Source organism: Balaenoptera borealis (genome assembly GCF_965194805.1).
Source record: "Balaenoptera borealis genome assembly, chromosome: 4".
Classification (NCBI taxonomy): Eukaryota; Metazoa; Chordata; class Mammalia; order Artiodactyla; family Balaenopteridae; genus Balaenoptera; species Balaenoptera borealis.
Window position 1 is genome coordinate 37,084,399 of NC_138861.1, and position 17,518 is coordinate 37,101,916.

The 17,518-nt window shown below is 46.6% G+C and overlaps 1 protein-coding gene across 1 annotated transcript; it reads left to right on the plus strand.

Annotated features, from left to right (window-relative positions):
- Positions 1 to 1,515: 1,515 nt before the first annotated feature.
- On the plus strand, positions 1,516 to 10,390 carry POU4F2 (POU class 4 homeobox 2). Its single transcript, XM_082389299.1, has 2 exons — positions 1,516 to 1,972; positions 2,426 to 10,390. The coding sequence occupies exons 1-2, from the start codon at positions 1,688 to 1,690 to the stop codon at positions 3,365 to 3,367; spliced, it is 1,227 nt and encodes a 408-aa protein (XP_082245425.1). The 5' UTR covers positions 1,516 to 1,687; the 3' UTR covers positions 3,368 to 10,390.
- Positions 10,391 to 17,518: the final 7,128 nt, after the last annotated feature.

Consider the following 17,518-nt stretch of genomic DNA (forward strand, 5'->3'; position numbering starts at 1 on the left):
CTTCCACCCTCGCTTGTACCCCGCTCCTCCCGCGCTCTGGGGAGGTGACAGCAGCCCCAGCACAGAGGAAAGTAGAGAGAAGACCGGAGCGGGGAGGAGAGGAAGGCGGCGCGTGTGTGTGTAGGAGAGGTTGTCTGCTTCTTTTACAAATGGAACTAAGAGTGTGTGTCCACTTCTAAGAAAAGTGGTCCACGATGGGACAAAAGTGCGAGCAAAGTGTTGGCTAAAAATAGGCTCTCTGCACCGAGCGGCTGTGGAAATGAAGATAAGTGGGGCTTGTGCCAGCCCCTGAGGGCGTGTGTGTGTGTTTATTAGGGTGAGTGTGTGGGGGGATATTCTGCGGCACATGCGCTCTGTGATCTCTGGCCCTGCCTCTCCGTCAGTTGCCCCTTCCTCCTTTGATTGTGGCTAATGAAGTGGCAGGGTTTGCCAGTGGATCCGCCCAAGACCCAACTCACACTGCACTGGAGACAGGGAGGAGGAGGAGGAAGATCCGGAGGAAGAGAAAAGAGGGTGGAGAGGAGTGTCTGTCGGTGGTGGCGTTGGGGGAGTACACGGGGGTCTGGCTGGCGGGGGTGGGGGGGGGGGAGGAGTCGCATGCGCACAGGCGACCGGAGCACTCTCCTCTGCCGTCCAATCCGCTGAGAGCTGTGAGAAACCGAGTAAGAGAAAGCCCTGCAGCCCTGCGGACCCCAGGTCTCTTTGGCACCAGGCACCCGCCAGGCCGAGGGGGCGCAGAGAGAAGCGCCAAGGGCTGCTCGTACCAGCCGGAAGCGCAGAGCAGAGCAGAGGATCCAGGTCGGCGGCAGGGTCCGCGTTCTCCACTGTGGTGGCGAGCCAGGGATCAGGGTCACCCGAGCTGCGGGGAGAGGCGGGCCGAGTTGGGGGCGGAGGCCTGGAACTTAGCGGTAAGCAGGAGGCGGGGGAGGCAGCTAGGTAAGAGGCGTTCCTTGTAGTCTAGGGAAAATCCCACCCAAGGCTGCCTTGGTCCGCAACTTTATTTAGTAGTTCCTTTTCCCCGCGAGACGGAGACGGAGTGGGAGAAGCAGGAGGGGCAGGAGGCCGGCGCTTAGGTAGGAAGTGCCCCGCGACTGGAGCGCAGACCTGGCCGGGGGGGGCGTGGGTTTGAGCAGGGGCACTGCTGTAAGTGAGAGCTGCGGGGCGCAGGGAAGGGGAGGCGGCATCAGAGCGCCGGCGGGGGCAGGAAGGGGAGGTGGAGGGCGCGGCGGGGGAGCGGGAGGCGGGTGTCGGGAGAGCAGAAAGGACCAAAGCCTGGAGGAAGCCGAGAGGGAGAAGGGGCGACGCCAGAATCCGAGCAGGAGAAGCCTGCGCTTTCAGGCAGGGGAGGGCGGGGGCGCGCGGGAGGGAGGGAGGGCGGGCGGGGGTGCGGGGGCAGGCGCGGGGAGAGGGGAGTATAACTCGGCGGCCGCGAAGCGCGGGGCAGTTTCGCGTGCCCAGGTCTGCAGCCAGCGCCAGGCGGAGCCCAGCATCAGCGCAGACTGACCTCGTAGCCAGCGGTGGAGCGCGGAGCCGGGGCAAGGCGCGCCGAGCTCGGAGCGCCGGCGAGTGAGAGCAACTCTGCCTCGCCCTTCCCCGCTCCGGCTCTCGCCCAGCGCTTCTGCGGAGGGTCCCGGCAACCGGGGCCAGTTGCGTGCGCCACATACAAGCGCGCGGGCAGGCCGGGAAGATGATGATGATGTCCCTGAACAGCAAGCAGGCGTTCAGCATGCCGCACGGCGGCAGCCTGCACGTGGAGCCCAAGTACTCGGCATTGCACAGCGCCTCGCCCGGGTCCTCTGCACCCGCGGCGCCCTCCGCCAGCTCTCCTAGCAGCTCGAGCAATGCTGGCGGCGGTGGCGGCAGTGGCGGGGGCGGTGGAGGCCGGAGCAGCAGCTCCAGTAGCAGTGGCAGCAGCGGCGGCAGCGGCGGGGGCTCCGAGGCGATGCGCAGAGCGTGTCTTCCAACCCCACCGGTGCGTATTTCTGCATAATCACCGCTTAAAGGCACATTTTGACAGCCCCCTTTATCTGCTTGATGTTTTTTTCATGTCTGCACAGCAAATCACCCCGCACCTCCAACCCATTTTCCCCCCTCTCTCTCTTATGTATTCAGCGGGTCTTTCCTTTCATATTAATTTTTAAGACCTGGAATGTTGCCTGTGCGCGTGTTGTGTTGTGTTGTGTTTGCAGGCTCACTTTCCTCCTCCTCGTGCACTCGTGGCTTCTCTCCGTGGCTTCCCTTCTCTCCTCCTCACCTGCTAGTTTCAGGATTGTTATTATTATTTTTTTATTTTTTAAATTTATTTTTAACGTTCTGGGAATGTTGTAGGCGCGGCGGCGGTGTCGAGCTCTGGGCCGGAGCTTCCGGAGAGAGTGCGCACAATTCCCCGCTGAGAGTGATGTGTGCCTTTTACTTGCAATTGCAGAGCAATATATTCGGCGGGCTGGATGAGAGTCTGCTGGCCCGCGCCGAGGCTCTGGCGGCGGTGGACATCGTCTCCCAGAGCAAGAGCCACCACCATCACCCGCCCCACCACAGCCCCTTCAAGCCGGACGCCACCTACCACACCATGAATACCATCCCGTGCACGTCGGCTGCCTCCTCTTCGTCGGTGCCCATCTCGCACCCGTCCGCGCTGGCGGGCACGCACCACCACCACCACCACCACCACCATCACCACCATCAGCCGCATCAGGCGCTTGAGGGCGAGTTGCTGGAGCACCTGAGTCCCGGGCTAGCGCTGGGTGCCATGGCGGGCCCCGACGGCGCCGTGGTGTCCACTCCAGCTCACGCGCCGCCCATGGCTACCATGAACCCCATGCACCAAGCCGCTCTCAGCATGGCCCACGCGCACGGGCTGCCCTCACACATGGGCTGCATGAGCGACGTGGACGCCGACCCCCGGGACCTGGAGGCGTTCGCCGAGCGCTTCAAGCAGCGACGCATCAAGCTGGGGGTGACCCAGGCCGATGTGGGCTCCGCGCTGGCCAACCTCAAGATCCCCGGCGTGGGCTCGCTCAGCCAGAGCACCATCTGCAGGTTCGAGTCTCTCACGTTGTCTCACAACAATATGATCGCGCTCAAACCCATCCTGCAAGCGTGGCTAGAGGAGGCGGAGAAGTCTCACCGCGAGAAGCTCACCAAGCCGGAGCTCTTCAACGGCGCAGAGAAGAAGCGCAAGCGCACGTCCATCGCGGCGCCGGAGAAGCGCTCTCTCGAAGCCTACTTCGCCATCCAGCCGCGGCCCTCTTCCGAGAAGATCGCCGCCATCGCTGAGAAGCTGGACCTTAAGAAGAACGTGGTGCGCGTCTGGTTCTGCAACCAGAGGCAGAAACAGAAAAGAATGAAATATTCCGCGGGCATTTAGGAGACCCACGGCCTCTCCAGGGACAGGCCCCTCCTCATCTCCTCTTTTCCCTCCCTCTCTCTCCTGCCTCTCCCCCACCCCCCCCCCCCCCACTTTTCGCGACGAGAAACAATTCCATTAAATGTGAATCCAGAGAAAGCGAGGATTGGAGAGCGAGCGAACGAGCAAGCCACTGAGCCCAAGCCCGGTGAGAATGTGAAACGATTTCTCAAGGGAAAGAGTAACAAAAGAAGGGATTTGTCAAGTTGTAGCAAAGTTGCCCCTTTCGACCCCACCCCACCCGGAAAAGGCACCTCGGCCTCTTCAGAGGAAGTCTGGAGCTGGCTGTTTGCAGGAAGGCAGACGAGACAGCCTTTTAAAAGGCCCCCAGAATGATCAAGTAAGATTTGTTTTTATTCCTAAAGACATCACCCTTGTTCAAGTTTAAAAGTACACTTTGCAGCTATTTTTCAGAAATAGAAATTGATTCAGGACTGAAACTTTAAACTAGAGTTGATGCTTAATGTGATAGAGACATCTCTAAAGTATTTTGAATTTAAAAAAAAAAGATGGCAGATTTTCTGCATTTACACTGTATATTATATATATATTTTTATTGTGGTTCTTACCCCCTTCTTCCTTCTCTAAAGTGTTAATGCTTAAGGAAGGAGTTGCGCCTGCTGTGTTCACTGATCTTGAAAGCTATTATTAGATTATTGCTGAACAACCCTCTGTAAATTATTAATTTATCTCTCTAGCAACTTAATTTGTGCACATTCTAATTAATTAAACTTATTTACTCTTCAAAAACGGGAGAACGTATGGCTAGTGAAGTTAAAAAATTTTTTTTGTTTGATGAGTTTACTGAATTTTTACAGCTTTCCTCTTATACTATGTTCCTTTTGGCCCATTTGTATATTCTCACTTTGAATGAAGATTGCTTTTTCTTTGTTTTTACTGGTAGTGTTCTGATTTGTGAGTCGACACTCAGTAATGGATGTCTTAATCGTGTAGACCTGATTCACTGTCCAAAGTATTGTTTACTTCGTTACATATTTAATGGGGATTCCCACATTGTCCCTGCTACACAGGCACTCTCTCACTCACTCTTAGACACACACACACACACACACACACCTCTAATGGAAGAGAAGAAGTCAAGCAGTTGGAAGCATGACTATGATACATCATTTTCTAGCTTTAGGTGCATTTGTCACTTGGTGTTTGCCCTTCCAGATTCTAAGATTTCACCAAGGTATTTCAGTCTTCTAGTTTTCAATTGCTCTGTTGACTACATTTTAACATTTACAAGAATCCTTCCGTTTTTCCTTTCGGAGGTTTGTTTGTAGGAAAACAAATTTGAACTATAAGAAAGACAGTGCACTGCTTGTAAATTCACATTGTTTGGTAGAATTCTTTTGAAACAACAACAAAAATTAGGTACATGATGACTGGTACCTTATCTACTGTAAATACTTCATTCAAAATGATGCACATATAGATATATTCTTACAAATTTTGCTGTATTGCTGTTCCATTTAAGGCTCTCTGAAGTCTTGAGTTCTGTATATGACCTGGTTTCTTGTTTTTGTTAATAGATGGTTTATTTACTATGGTAATGTATTAAGTTATTTTTGGTGTTGTTTGATTGTCTTTCATGAAGAGATGATTTTAATGTTTTATTGGCAAAGTATGCTGCTTTTTTTTTCATTAAAATATGCTATTGAAATTAAATGGCTTTTAAAATGTGATGTTGTTTTAAATCATTTACATGGGAATTATTTTGATGGGGGATTTTTTTAAAGCAGAAACACATTTTAACGGTTTATAATGCAGTGGTTGTTGCCAAAGTCTGGCTTGGATTTAGTAGAGGGTGTTTCTCTAGGAAATTATAAAAGAACAGGGTTTATAATAGCCTTCTCATAGCCAGAGCTCATCTCACAGGGTGCTTTGCTTTTCTGCCCAGATGAGGTCACAACATTTGGCTCCAAATACCTCTCTTGAAGTTTTTTCTCCAGATCAGCAAAATTCTGCGAAGACCATCTTTGTGAGCAGAGGTATTGCATGGGTAAAAGAAAGGAACCCAGTTCTGTTTTCAGCAGCACTGGGAGAATGGGTGTGGCAAGTGTCAAGGCCTGGTTGGTGGAATAGGACACCCTGGCTGAGACCTAGGGGAGGGCCCACCAGAGTCCTCAGTTCAGTCACCACTCCTGGAGAGCAGTGCCCACAGCCAGAGCACAAAGCACCTAGGTTACTGGGTTATGAAGTAAAGTACCTCTCTCTCTCTCTTTCTCTTGCCCTCTCTCTCTCTCCATTGCCATGACCTTTAAGGAAACTCACATTCTGCAAGAGGCAGAGTGGGGCTGAGGAAGAAATCCTGGGTGGTTAGAGGGAGCAAAATTTTGCCCCCTTTCTATGACTCATCCAGACGCCAGAGTTGGCGGAAGTCTGTCTACTGGTGGTTTGGAACAAAGAAATTTTGCCTATTTGATACACTGACTTTTATTTTTCTGATCTTAGTTTAAAAAAACCTCCTCACAAATTTTAATAATTTTCAGACTTCCTACAATATTTGGGCAACACGTTAAGTTTTCAAAGTTTTTATTTTTCAGGAAAGCTCTGGTTTAGATATTTACATTATTAATGATGAAAGCATCATATTAATTATAGGTACAACAAGAGAGAGGAATCAGGCCATCCTCCATGGGTAATTCTGCTAACCAGAGCTGTTACCTCTCTAATATGGAACTGTCTTGGAATATTTCTTATTTTGAGGATGAGGTAAGGAAACATCCCATGAGTCAATGAAAATTGTTATAGTGGCTCAAGTTGGAATGAAATGTTGTTGGAAAACTGATTATGACTTTCAGATGTAACAAAAAGAGTTCTGAAAGTTGGATGGATAATGGGTGGAGGGACTTCTTTCCCTATAACTGAATAAAAGGCATCTGAAAGAACAAAATCCATATGTCCATTTAGAAATAATGAGATACATTGCATAGATATCTAAGGAAATATAGAAAGTTGTGGAGATTTAAAAGAAAGAATTGTAATTTCATGTATAGTGATATTGATAGTTCAATTTTATTTCTGTGTTGTGAAGGCTGAGTGTCCTTTCTTCCACTTTACCCCCTACTATTAGATTCAGTTTTCCTGAAAATCTTTTCAAACAGCCAGTCTCCAATCTCACTGTACTAGGTACTGGTTTCAGCACCACGGATAGTAACCACATGACTCAGTCTTGCTCCAACACGTTTGACCATACAGTTCTAGCCAACTGGAGAACTTTCTGCTTGCTTACTTTTTCTGGAGTGCGGAAAATGAATTAATTGGCTTGAATGTATAGCAAACCAGACTTTCTGATCTAGAATAAAAATTATCTTCAGTAAATAACGCCTCCTCCTTCCCATATGTGGCTGTTAACTAAGCATCCAGGAAATGTGTGTTAGGAGGAAGGGGAGTCAGTTAGGGGAAAGACAGGTGTGCTTGTGTTTTCTTTCTACAAATATAACATCTTTAAATGAAGAGAGAAATACTGTAAAAGTAGTAGAAATTAAGAAATATAATGGATAGAAATAAAATAGGTGTTCTTTTTAGTGCATTTTGAAATATATGATAGCTTGCATGTATGCACGTTTGTCCTAGATTTTTGTAAGGAACATGACAGGAAAGCAGCTATCCATTTACTTCAACAGTTGATAGTGAACACCTATATTTCCCCCTTCATTCATCAACTGTTCTTTGTCTCCTGTGTTCCTGGACTTCTACAACTATCACATTTTAAGTTCATCTTCTTGATGTTATCACAAGGGTAAAAAAAATTTCTTGCCTACAAAACGGAAATTATATCCATTATTTAAGCCTGCTTAAATGTGTTTGTTTTATGAGAAAAGCAGAACTTTAAAAAGAAATATATTCTGAAAGTTTTTAAGTGAATGATAGTTGCAGAGATATACCAAAACAAAGAGATTTGAAGAGGATTGGTCTTAAAGAAGAAATTAAAGGTAAAACTAGAAGGATCTGTTTATAAACTGTTGAGAAATATCCATTTGGTATTGGATTTCAAAATACTCAGATAGATAAATAGCAAATTGTGTCTGAAGACCCTTGTCATATCAATCAAATCCATTGGCATTCATGACTCCTTTCCTAATTTTTTCCCCTAAAGGTCCACAATGACTATTTTATCAGAAAACGGTATTTTATGAATTGACTTAGCTGCATACCTAATCTTCCTCAATATGACGTTTCAGAATTATGTAGTTTATTTTCTTTTAACTTCTTTAAAGGCAAATGATCCAAATGATTCAATGGGTAATCATTTAAGTCTAAAATGGAATGGAATAGTGACTAATAGCAAAGATCATTGTGGCCTGGTTGAGAGCTAAGTACTCTCTACACCAATTGGATAATACTATTATCTGCAATTTTTTTTTGAAATTTGACATTAAATCAGTTGGTCAGTTCTTTATAGATTAAGTTTCATTGATACACAGCTTGGGGAAAAATAATGGAAATATGAAAAAGCAAATGAAATAACTGGGCTTTACATTCAATGTAACACTCTTCTATCTTCTATAAAATGTATTTTAAAAATAAATAACAATACGTAACTAAGTTTTTTTTTACTATCAAGGACAGATTCTGGGACCTCTTTTTGCCAAGAGAATTGGAATTTGGGGGGGGTAAAAATGCTTTATTTTAAACTTTAAATGAATCAATTCATTTTGATCTATCTGTTGGGGAAGCCCTTGAGGAGATGGTGGAAAAGGCATTAAAAAATTCACTTGATCTTAAAAGGTATATTATTCAGAAGATGAAGCTCAAATTTTTCTAAGCAAGCCATAACAGTAAGTTTAGAAATTCATCCTTTCAATTGTCTGGCAACAACAATTTATATTTCTAGGTAAATGGCCCACATTAGAACTCAAAACTACGCTTTACTTTTTAGTTAGCCTTGGAGGGAGGGGCTGCAACAGAAGGAAAAAAAGAAGAAGAAGTTGGATTGGTATCCTGATAGGACGAAAAGGAAGACAAAGGTTCCCGGATAGTTATGATGATAGAAATATTCCTGAAGTCTGCATTTGTCAGGAGACAGATTTATGACAATGTGAAAAAATAATCACTAAAATTTCCCTGCTTTTCTCCTATAAAGGAGACATTCCCTGTCCTGAAAGGCTATTATGAGCGAATTAATAAATTACACAGCGTATTATTAAATCCAGATAATTACAAGGAATAAGTAAGTAATCATTAGTTATCTCAGCTAATTACTGTGGGTCACAGCCAGCCGGAATGTGAAATCCTCCTCGGGAATTGAAATTAAGTTTGCACAGTGAGTCTCTCTGCTTGACATCCCCAGTCTGTAGGCACATGGCAGCTCCCTTGTGAGCCAGTCTTTCTATTTAACTTGGAGAGAATAGAAATAAAATTAAGTGGCGATGTGATAATAGGAAGCTGCTCAGAAAGCAAACTGTGGGTTTTATTCTACTTAGAGATGAAACGCTTTATTTACACCAGTTTCAAAAATTTTTGAAGTACCCTTGTTGAGACAGGCTTCCTGAATACTCACACTGACACACACACACACACACACACACACACACACACACATACAGGCATCTGGTGTGACAGTCCGATTAGTAGCATATGAAGAAGGCTCAAGAAGAACAAACGTTTTGAGGTGTCTGTGTGTTTGTGCGTGTGTGCGTGTGTGTGTTTGGGGGCAGCAGTGAGAAAGAAAGAAATAAAATGAAAATAGTACGCTTTGCTTTCATCCCACACAGTGGAAAGGCTGTCGAAAAATGCAGCCTGGTCTAATAATCTGTTTGTTTTGTTTGGGTAACAATATGCTTTCATCTTGCTACAGGAAGAACCAGCTTAGTGCAAATGTTGTCTCTCGTTGATCTTTCGCCAGATGCTTCAAGAACTGATGTCACCTTTTTTCTTTTTCCCCCATATAGCATCACTTTCTGAAACCAGTCTCCACTACCCTTTCTCCCTCCACTCCCACCCCACCCCTAGGCCTTCTCAAAGGGCAGAGAAGACAGTCAAGCCTGGTGCCTGCTGGAAAGTGGAAAACGTATCTGTGTGATAAAGTGTGTGTATCACAGGGCTGGGAAACACTGGACGTATGAAGAAAACTACTGTTAATATATTAAAATGAGGGGGGAATCTAAGAGCTTTTTTTTTTTTTTATCAATTGCAATTAGATGGACAGTCTTTCCGCTCATTCCCTGCTCTAGTCTGGGATGATAATAAAAATTTAATGAAGCCTGGGACGAGCAGAGAGCTCTGTCTAGGGACTGTGGAATAGAATATTTTAACTGTACATTTATACCAACTGTCTGGCTTCAAAGACGTGACTGCTTTTAATCTCGAATTAGAAAACCACAGACTTGAAATTAAATATTAGATACCCTCGGACCCCCTTCCTTTCTGAAATATTGTCACGACTCTGTTTTCCTCCATTGGCCTGTAACACACATATCTTAGGTCTCCAATTACATTTCCGTGAATAATAGATGGCTTTGATAGGGTGCAGTATTCTGGTGCTTTTGTTTGTTTTTTTTTTTTAAATACAGTTAATGCAATATTAATTGGCTGTAGACGTTATAAGAATGCACAGCCCCCTTTTCAGGAACAAATCGATGAGATAGGGATGTGAGAGAGAGAGGGAAGGCGAAGGCTTTCCCCAGCCTAGGTCACTTCTTTGTGGAGGGGACCTTCTTAGAGCTTTGGGTAAGTGAAGGGGCGCCTTGAGTTCCACGACCCTGGCAGCCTGGAGCGAGGACCTACCGGTGAGGGCAGCGGTAGCGAAAGGGAACTGTGCGTGTGAGAACCAGGGCGCGGGGTCAGTGGTCACCGAGAGGCTTTCCTCTCTGTTCAAGGCTAAGGCTTCGTGATTGCCTGGCCGGCTCTGGCGGTGCACAGGAATCAAGATCTTTGCACCCACCCGCTGGCTTACCATCACTTACACCCGCCGGCCTTGGGTTGCCTGCCAGTCCCAATTCCCCTCTCCTCCAGGTCCGGGTGCACTTTGATGAGAAACTGATTGGGAGGGGGTGACTGTTACAGTGCACAGCTTTAGGGGGCGGGGAGCAGAGCCGCCCTCTGCGCCGGACGAGCTTGCCCTGGCCCCGCGTGGCCCCCAGAGCCTGCGGGGAGCAGGCGCCTTGCCAGGCGCGCAGCCAGGAACCTGCGAGAAAGAGAGGCCCGGGCGCCTCGCCCCCTTGCATTTTACTAATCACTTCTATTTAAATTCTAGCGCGGTCCGCCGCGCTCTCTCCGGGAAAGCTCTGGAGAACTGGACCCATCAATTATTCTGAAAAAATCCCAGACTACGTGAGGCTTCCAGCCTGCGGGAGGGAGGCGGCGGGAGGAGGTGGAGAACCTAACTCCTACCCCTCTCCCCTCCTCTCCGCCCTCCCCAGCGCGGATCCCTCGGTGTACGCTTAACTTCAGGTTCGGGGCCCAAGGGAGCGCTTGCGCCTTCTGAGGGTTTGAGCTTTGTGGACCGGGAGGAGAGGTGGTGGGATTAGGCTGGCACCTGGCCTCGCTTTTCCTTCCACCCGCGTGGAAGGGTTTCGGTCCTGTGCAGCCAGATCAGATGGATCGCTGCTTCCCGGGCTGCTACCCCCTTCAGCACCGACCCCCACCTCTCACTTTCTGCCGGCTCCCTAATGCGGGCCGAGGGGTGGAGGGCTGCTGGGCGCGGAGCAGTCTCTGCTCAGCCTTCTTTTACTCCACAGCCCTGCAAGGCTGAGACCTTGGGGACTTTCTAGTTCAGAAGCCTTTTAGGAACCTCGATTTAAAGTTCTCTAGCACTCACCCCTGCTCTCCCAGAGATTCAGGCTCCAGGATGCCCCGAGGCCGAGCAGCTAGCCGAGCGCGCAGCTGGACGCGCAAAAGGAACGCATTCGCTCTAAAGTAGGGAGGCGGGTGAGCCTGGATCGTAATTACTGCCCCCACCCAGCCTCACCACCCCCCGCCCCAGCACTGGGTCTGCAGCCATTACTCCAGCTGTCACTCGGCGGAAAGCAAGAGCCCTCCCCCATCCCCAGACTTCGCAGTAGCCAACGGAACCCTGCGTCCGCTCACCCTCCCCTAGGGTCTGAGTCGTGGTTCTTCAAATTTTGTTATAATTCTTCATAAACACATTAGTTCCTCTTTCCCCATAACCCTCCCATTTTCTGGACCTTGGGAGCATATTCAAAGTCTTAATGTGTGCCTATTGGTGAGTTTTTTGTTGTCGTTGTTGTTCTTGTTGTTTTTGATGGGCGGGTTCTCTTGTAGCTTCCAGATTTCCCTAAATAATTTGAGGCTACAAGAAAATGAGAAGTATGCGTCCAATATTTTTGAAAGAAGTCAACTGGCTTCTGGAATACTTGTAAGATGCCAAAGTCGTCCTGTTAATCGGTAGGATTTGGTTTAAAAAAATCAAACGAGTAATTGATGGGTTTGTAAGTGATTGGAAGGCATAAATCAACACCCTCTGCACGAGTGGCTGGGGTAGTGACTGCATTTTCAGAAGGCCTGTGTGACTCGGAGGTTGGTGGACTCACCAGGAGATGGAGGGTTAATACACACAGGGCCAGACAGTCCGACTTTCCCAGTGGGCCCCCAGGGCTTTGCTAAATGGCAGTCTGCATCTTTGTGCATTTTGGTTAAAAGGGGTGGAGGCTCCCTGATTTCTAGGGACAGAGTAGGTCCTTGGCTTGGGGAGTTATTGGCCTGCTTGTGTAAGGTGTTGGAGGCGAAGGTGGCGGAAGGCAGTAATCCTGTTGTGTGGGGGGCAGTCACCGTATGCTCCAAGTTCAACAGCAGTCCAGGGCCCATATAGGTAAGGGTAGATGTCACAGGAAGCCCCCTGACTCTTGCCCGGAATAGTCACCTTTTCTGTTCCAATCCTAGGTGAACCAAATCACTTTGCGGTGCGGGGGAGGCACACCTCTGACCAGAGTACACCGAGCCTCTGCAGGCTTGGCCTGAAGCCACAGACTGGAAGAGAAGTGGAGATCCCCTGCTGCAACGCGGGCATTTTCTTCGTTGTTTGTCATTCAGTAACACACATGTAGCTGGACGTTCACACACCAACACACAGGTTCACTCAGAGCCATTCCCTGGGGCCCGCATGCCTTGGTGAAACTTTTCAAACTCACTCAAAATCTCTCCTTCTTAGTCTATCCAAGACACGCGATTCGCCTGGGAAGATTCTCGAGACTCCGTGCGTGCCTCTTCTTAGTGCACCAACAGGCTCTGACCTTCTGTTTGCCACAGGTGTACTTCCTGCCCATCCTGCCTTTACGCGGAGCTCAAACATGGTGTCTTTGGGGCAGCACCTCTGGCTCCGAGAGGGAAGCGGTCTGTGGCTCCCAGGATGGGCGTGAGGACAGGGCCTGTGGCTGGACTCAGCGGGAGTGAGGAGCCAGAATTAGATCGAGGGTTCCCTGCGAAATCAGGATTCAGTGCTTCAGGCTCTGGGCTCTCCCGGACTTCAGTGTGGTTTCCGGAGAGGGCGGCCTGGCTCACCGGTTGTAAGTGTCATTTTGGTACCATCTTCGAGGTTCTAATTAACAATGCCACTCACGTCTTCACCTGGAGCCAGAATGAGGGCAACCGCTTTCTCCTCTTCCTCCAGAGTCTTTGGTCTTTGGGGTGGGGTTAGGGGTTGGGTGGTGAGTGGGGAAGAGAACCCAGACCCTGGCTGCCCAGCTAGGATTTCTGATTCCTTTTGAGAGGAAAGTCGTTTCTGAGGACGTGGGGTTCACGTCCCTAAATTAAGTCTCTAACTTCCGCGAAATGGTCCTAAATGGGTTAGATAAGAATCAGTTGGCAACTTGCACTTTTCTTTCATCAACTTTTCACTTTGGAGCCCTGAGAGCTTTTAATTACAGTATTGTCAGAGGGGCCCATTCTTCCATTTCCTAAATCATTTCATTGATTTTTTTCCCCCTCATGCTGCCTTCTTTTTCAGTAAGACTTATTTTTATCCCCCTTGGGATTCACTCAGAGTTTGAGAGGTGAACAAGGAAAAAGAGGGAGTATGGGGGGAGATGGGTGGTTAATAGGAGATGATCTCTACTTTTCCCCGGGGAGAGGAAGACATGCAGAGTGACCACATCTGCCGTCTCCCTATCTTAGATAGTGTAGATGCCCAAAAGAGAAAAGAGAGCTATAATGAAATAGAAAGGGCACATCACAGGGAGCCAGAGCGGCCCCATTTGGTCAGGTATCCTCTATGTGTCCCCAGGAGGAGTGGAAGTACCACATAGCTGGGAATTAATCTTGAGAATATGAGTTCATTCACTGTAAGTAAAATCACAAAATTCCCTAAAGGTGACATGATTTATCCACTCTGGGCAGGAGGAAAAAGTGGAAGAAGAAGCAAATCCAGCTCTCTAAACTGTAATGTGCCAAACATCGCTTGGCATTCTAAAAAGCTCAGCCACTTTTCTCTCTCCCAACCCAGTGAGATCAGAGTTCTGCAGTTTTGTGATTAATTTTGCTATTCACATAATTCTAAGTTTTATTTTTCCAAGTTAGTTTTTACCATCCAATTCTGCCATCACACGGAGCATCCAACAGCCAGTGGAAAACAGAGGGGAGGCTGGATGTTGCTGTCAGACAAAATGAGAGCTGAGTCTGCTCTTTCTACTTGCTCCCATTGCTGCAGAATCTTACACTGGTGGGTAGAAGAAATGTCCAGATGTTTCCCCCGTGTCCTGTTAGCCCTAGAAGTGTGTGTGATTGGGGAGGAGGGTTAGAGGGAAGAGTAGACGGATTAATGGAAGATGAGAGCAATCGTATTTATTGTACCCCAATTTAAAACTACTTCATAACTCAGTAATGATGGTTAAGAAGCATCCTTACTCTCCACCATTTAACTCCTGGCTATTAGGTATCAGTTACTGCAAGATAAAATGATTTAATCAGTCTAGGAGAAATCTTTTTAATGCTCAACGCCTCACCCTTCCATTTTCCCCTCCCCTGTGCTCTTCTCATTACTCTTAGCTCTCAAATGGCTTGGATGAGGAAATCTTAGAAGCTGGTGTCACTGGTAGAAATAGCTCCCTTATTGAGGCAGGATTTCTGTATTAACTTTAACACCGCCCACAAATTGCTTATGAAAAAACGACCCCCTCCCCCCAAATCCATATTTATATTGTGTATGTAAGGCAGAGAAAACTGCCCTGAGATGCAGTAATGCTTGAATTTCCTGCAGCAGAAAGGCTGAGGTTTTGTTTGTTTGTAATTCATAATAAACAAATCATTGACAAGCTAGAGTTTGCTGGTTTTTCAGGTTATGCAAATTCACTCTTACGCAAACTCTTTCCCCTTGTTCAGGAAAGGATGTTATCTCTGAAACTGCAACCAGAAATAGCTCTAAGCAATCCCAGTGTTAAACGTGGCAATCACCCCAGCTGATGTCAAATAGACGTGATAAAGCAGAAACTGGACACAGGTAACACAGTCTTAGGGTAACTCCTCTTCCAAGCTTCCCATGAACCACCAGAGCAGGAATAGGCTGGAAGGAAATCAACTTGAAGAATCAGTCCCCAAACCCTTTTATACCCTCTGATGGCTTGAGACTTAACTCTTAAAATGTGGAAGGCACAGAAGGAAAAAAAAAAGAAAGAAAGAAAGAAAAAGCAAAGCTACAGATGTCTCCTCCACTTTAAGTTAGGTAGGTATTAGAGTTCCTCCAATCTTTCCTATCTGAACTCTTCTGCTCTCACATTCTTTTCCACTCCCCTTCTTCCCACCTCACCATTACCATCATCATTTCCCCCTTCCTCCTCCCCCCCCTCCTCCTCTTCACTTTCCTCCTCCCAATCCCTTCCTCTTCCCAGCACTGTCTTAGAGAACCTGAATTGTGTGCAAAGCTAGGAATGAGAGCTCAAGCAATTTCACAGCAAAAGGATTCTAAAAAGTGATCAATAGAGCGTAGATCCCAGTACAGTTGACGGTGTCTTTGAAGATGATGCGGGGATGTGTGTTTAGGGAGCATATAACGCAGATGTGGGTCCCAGTGAAGGAGAAAGTTGTGGCTGTTCTGGGTATCTCAGTGGGTGTGAGGTGCAGGTCTAGGGAGATGAGGCTGAATGATCTTCTTTTGTGTACCTCTTTAACCATGTGGAGGAGATGCCAAGGACGTCTTTTACTCTTTCGGTTGAAGAAGAAGCACACATTGACTCTAGAAGCTATCATATTTACTACCTAAACACATTGACTTTTAGATGGAAATGCCATCAGTTGTCTCTGCCCAGTTCTCTTGCAGATCTATTAATCATATCCACAAGGATTGCCAAAATGGCAGGGCTCTCTTCGCTTTTCAGTTTATACAGAACAGAATCATTTACATAAAGTCCTTAAGGCAAATAACTGTTGGGGCTCTAATTTATATCTGATCGAAAATTAGCCGTCATTATGCGCTCCATTAGCAGCGTCTTTAATGTGCTTCTAAGCACCATTTGTCAAGCGGCTTGTTAATATCTTTCAAGTCTTTAAAGTTGAGAGCTCATTAAAGAGTGCGGTCTGTTATTGATGTAATTTAGATGAGTTTGGAAGAGCAAGTACACCATGCCTTGAATGGGCAACCTCCAGAAGCCAGGGCAAGGGGGCATGTGGTGGCCAAGTTCGCTATTAATGATTTCCCAGAAGCCTTCATGCTCCCTTGAAGGAAGATTTCTGGATCCTGCAAAGGTGTTTTGGAAGCCCCCCCACCGCTCCTTGACCTGGATGTAAGTCATTCATTTCTCTGGGAAGGAGTATGTTTGTCTTCAATGTTTCTTTTCTTTCTTTTTTTTTTCTTCTCATCTATTCACTGAACCTTATGAGGTTTGGGATGGGGAGTATGAAAAAAATGGGCTCTAATCTAAAATCCTTTATAAGAGAATTTGCCAGTTTTCTTTTCTTTTTTTTTTCTTCATACCTCCATCCCTCACTTAGTGCCTAGCTGTTTACTTCCTGAGGTTCTGCCCTTTATTCCACAGGATGGAGGAAGTAAATATCCATTGAGAAAACCCTAGGCCTAAAGACAGAGCTACTGCCCCTGAACCTATTTTGACACAGGTATAGTAAACCCGCTTAATTATGTACATATTATTACATTATCTATCAACCACACCATCAGAAGAGCATGGAGGCCAATAAATTACCTCAGTTATTTATCTGAAAATCTATACATTTTGTCATTTTATTTTCTGGAGGAGATTATGTTAGTGTAACACAATAAAGACAAACATTAGTACAGCCAGAAAATTGCAAGTGAGTGCAACGATAATTCCACTAGAAGGAATAAATAACAGAAAGCTGCATTTTGTCCTGAATTTTCTGGTAGGTTAGATCAGCCTCCTTTGGATTCAAGTACTGAGTGTATCTGTGAACCTTGCTATCAGGGGTTTGTTTGTAAGATATTGCACCCCATTCTAAATCTCACATTAAAAGAAAAGCATTCCAACCACCATGATTTTTTAACCCCACTTCTTATCACTACTCTAAATTCACTTCCCCTCCTGAGACCTTCTGGGAACTCAGAGATTAATGCAAGATAATGAATGACATTAGGCATTTTATTCTCTCCTCCAAATTTCTAAGATTCTTTCAGCCTTAGCTTGTGTGTGAAGATAGCGCTACTTTATCAGATTAAGTAAAAAATAAAACCAAGAGTTTAGGAACTGGACCTGGATGGGGTTGGTTCAAATACCTCAAAGTCTTTTTAGGGAAGACCCATCTCCCCCTTTACCTCCTCTTCCAAGAATAATCTTATTTTCATCATTTGTTAAACAGTTTATTCTTACACTCCACACCTTAACAGAGTTCATCACATACACACGGAGAAAGAGAAGAGAGAAAGATATAATAGGATCAATCTAAGGACATACTGAGGTCATATAACAGCACAAATATTCTCAAGTGCTCTGTATAATGTGCAGTGGGGATTTTGGGCAGTTTTATTGTGTGGTAGGATCCTCATCTCCGTTGTTTTTTACAGGATTCCTTCAGGCTAAAGTAATAAAGCGAGTAATTAGAATGCTAAAGACAGATGTAAATAACAGGAATGAGACAGCGGTGACAGATGAGCGGCTGGGTCAGGAAAGAGCCCGGTTGGTGTAAATGACACCGCTTCCTCGCTCCCGATCCCCTCCCCCACCCCATTCCCTTTTTCTC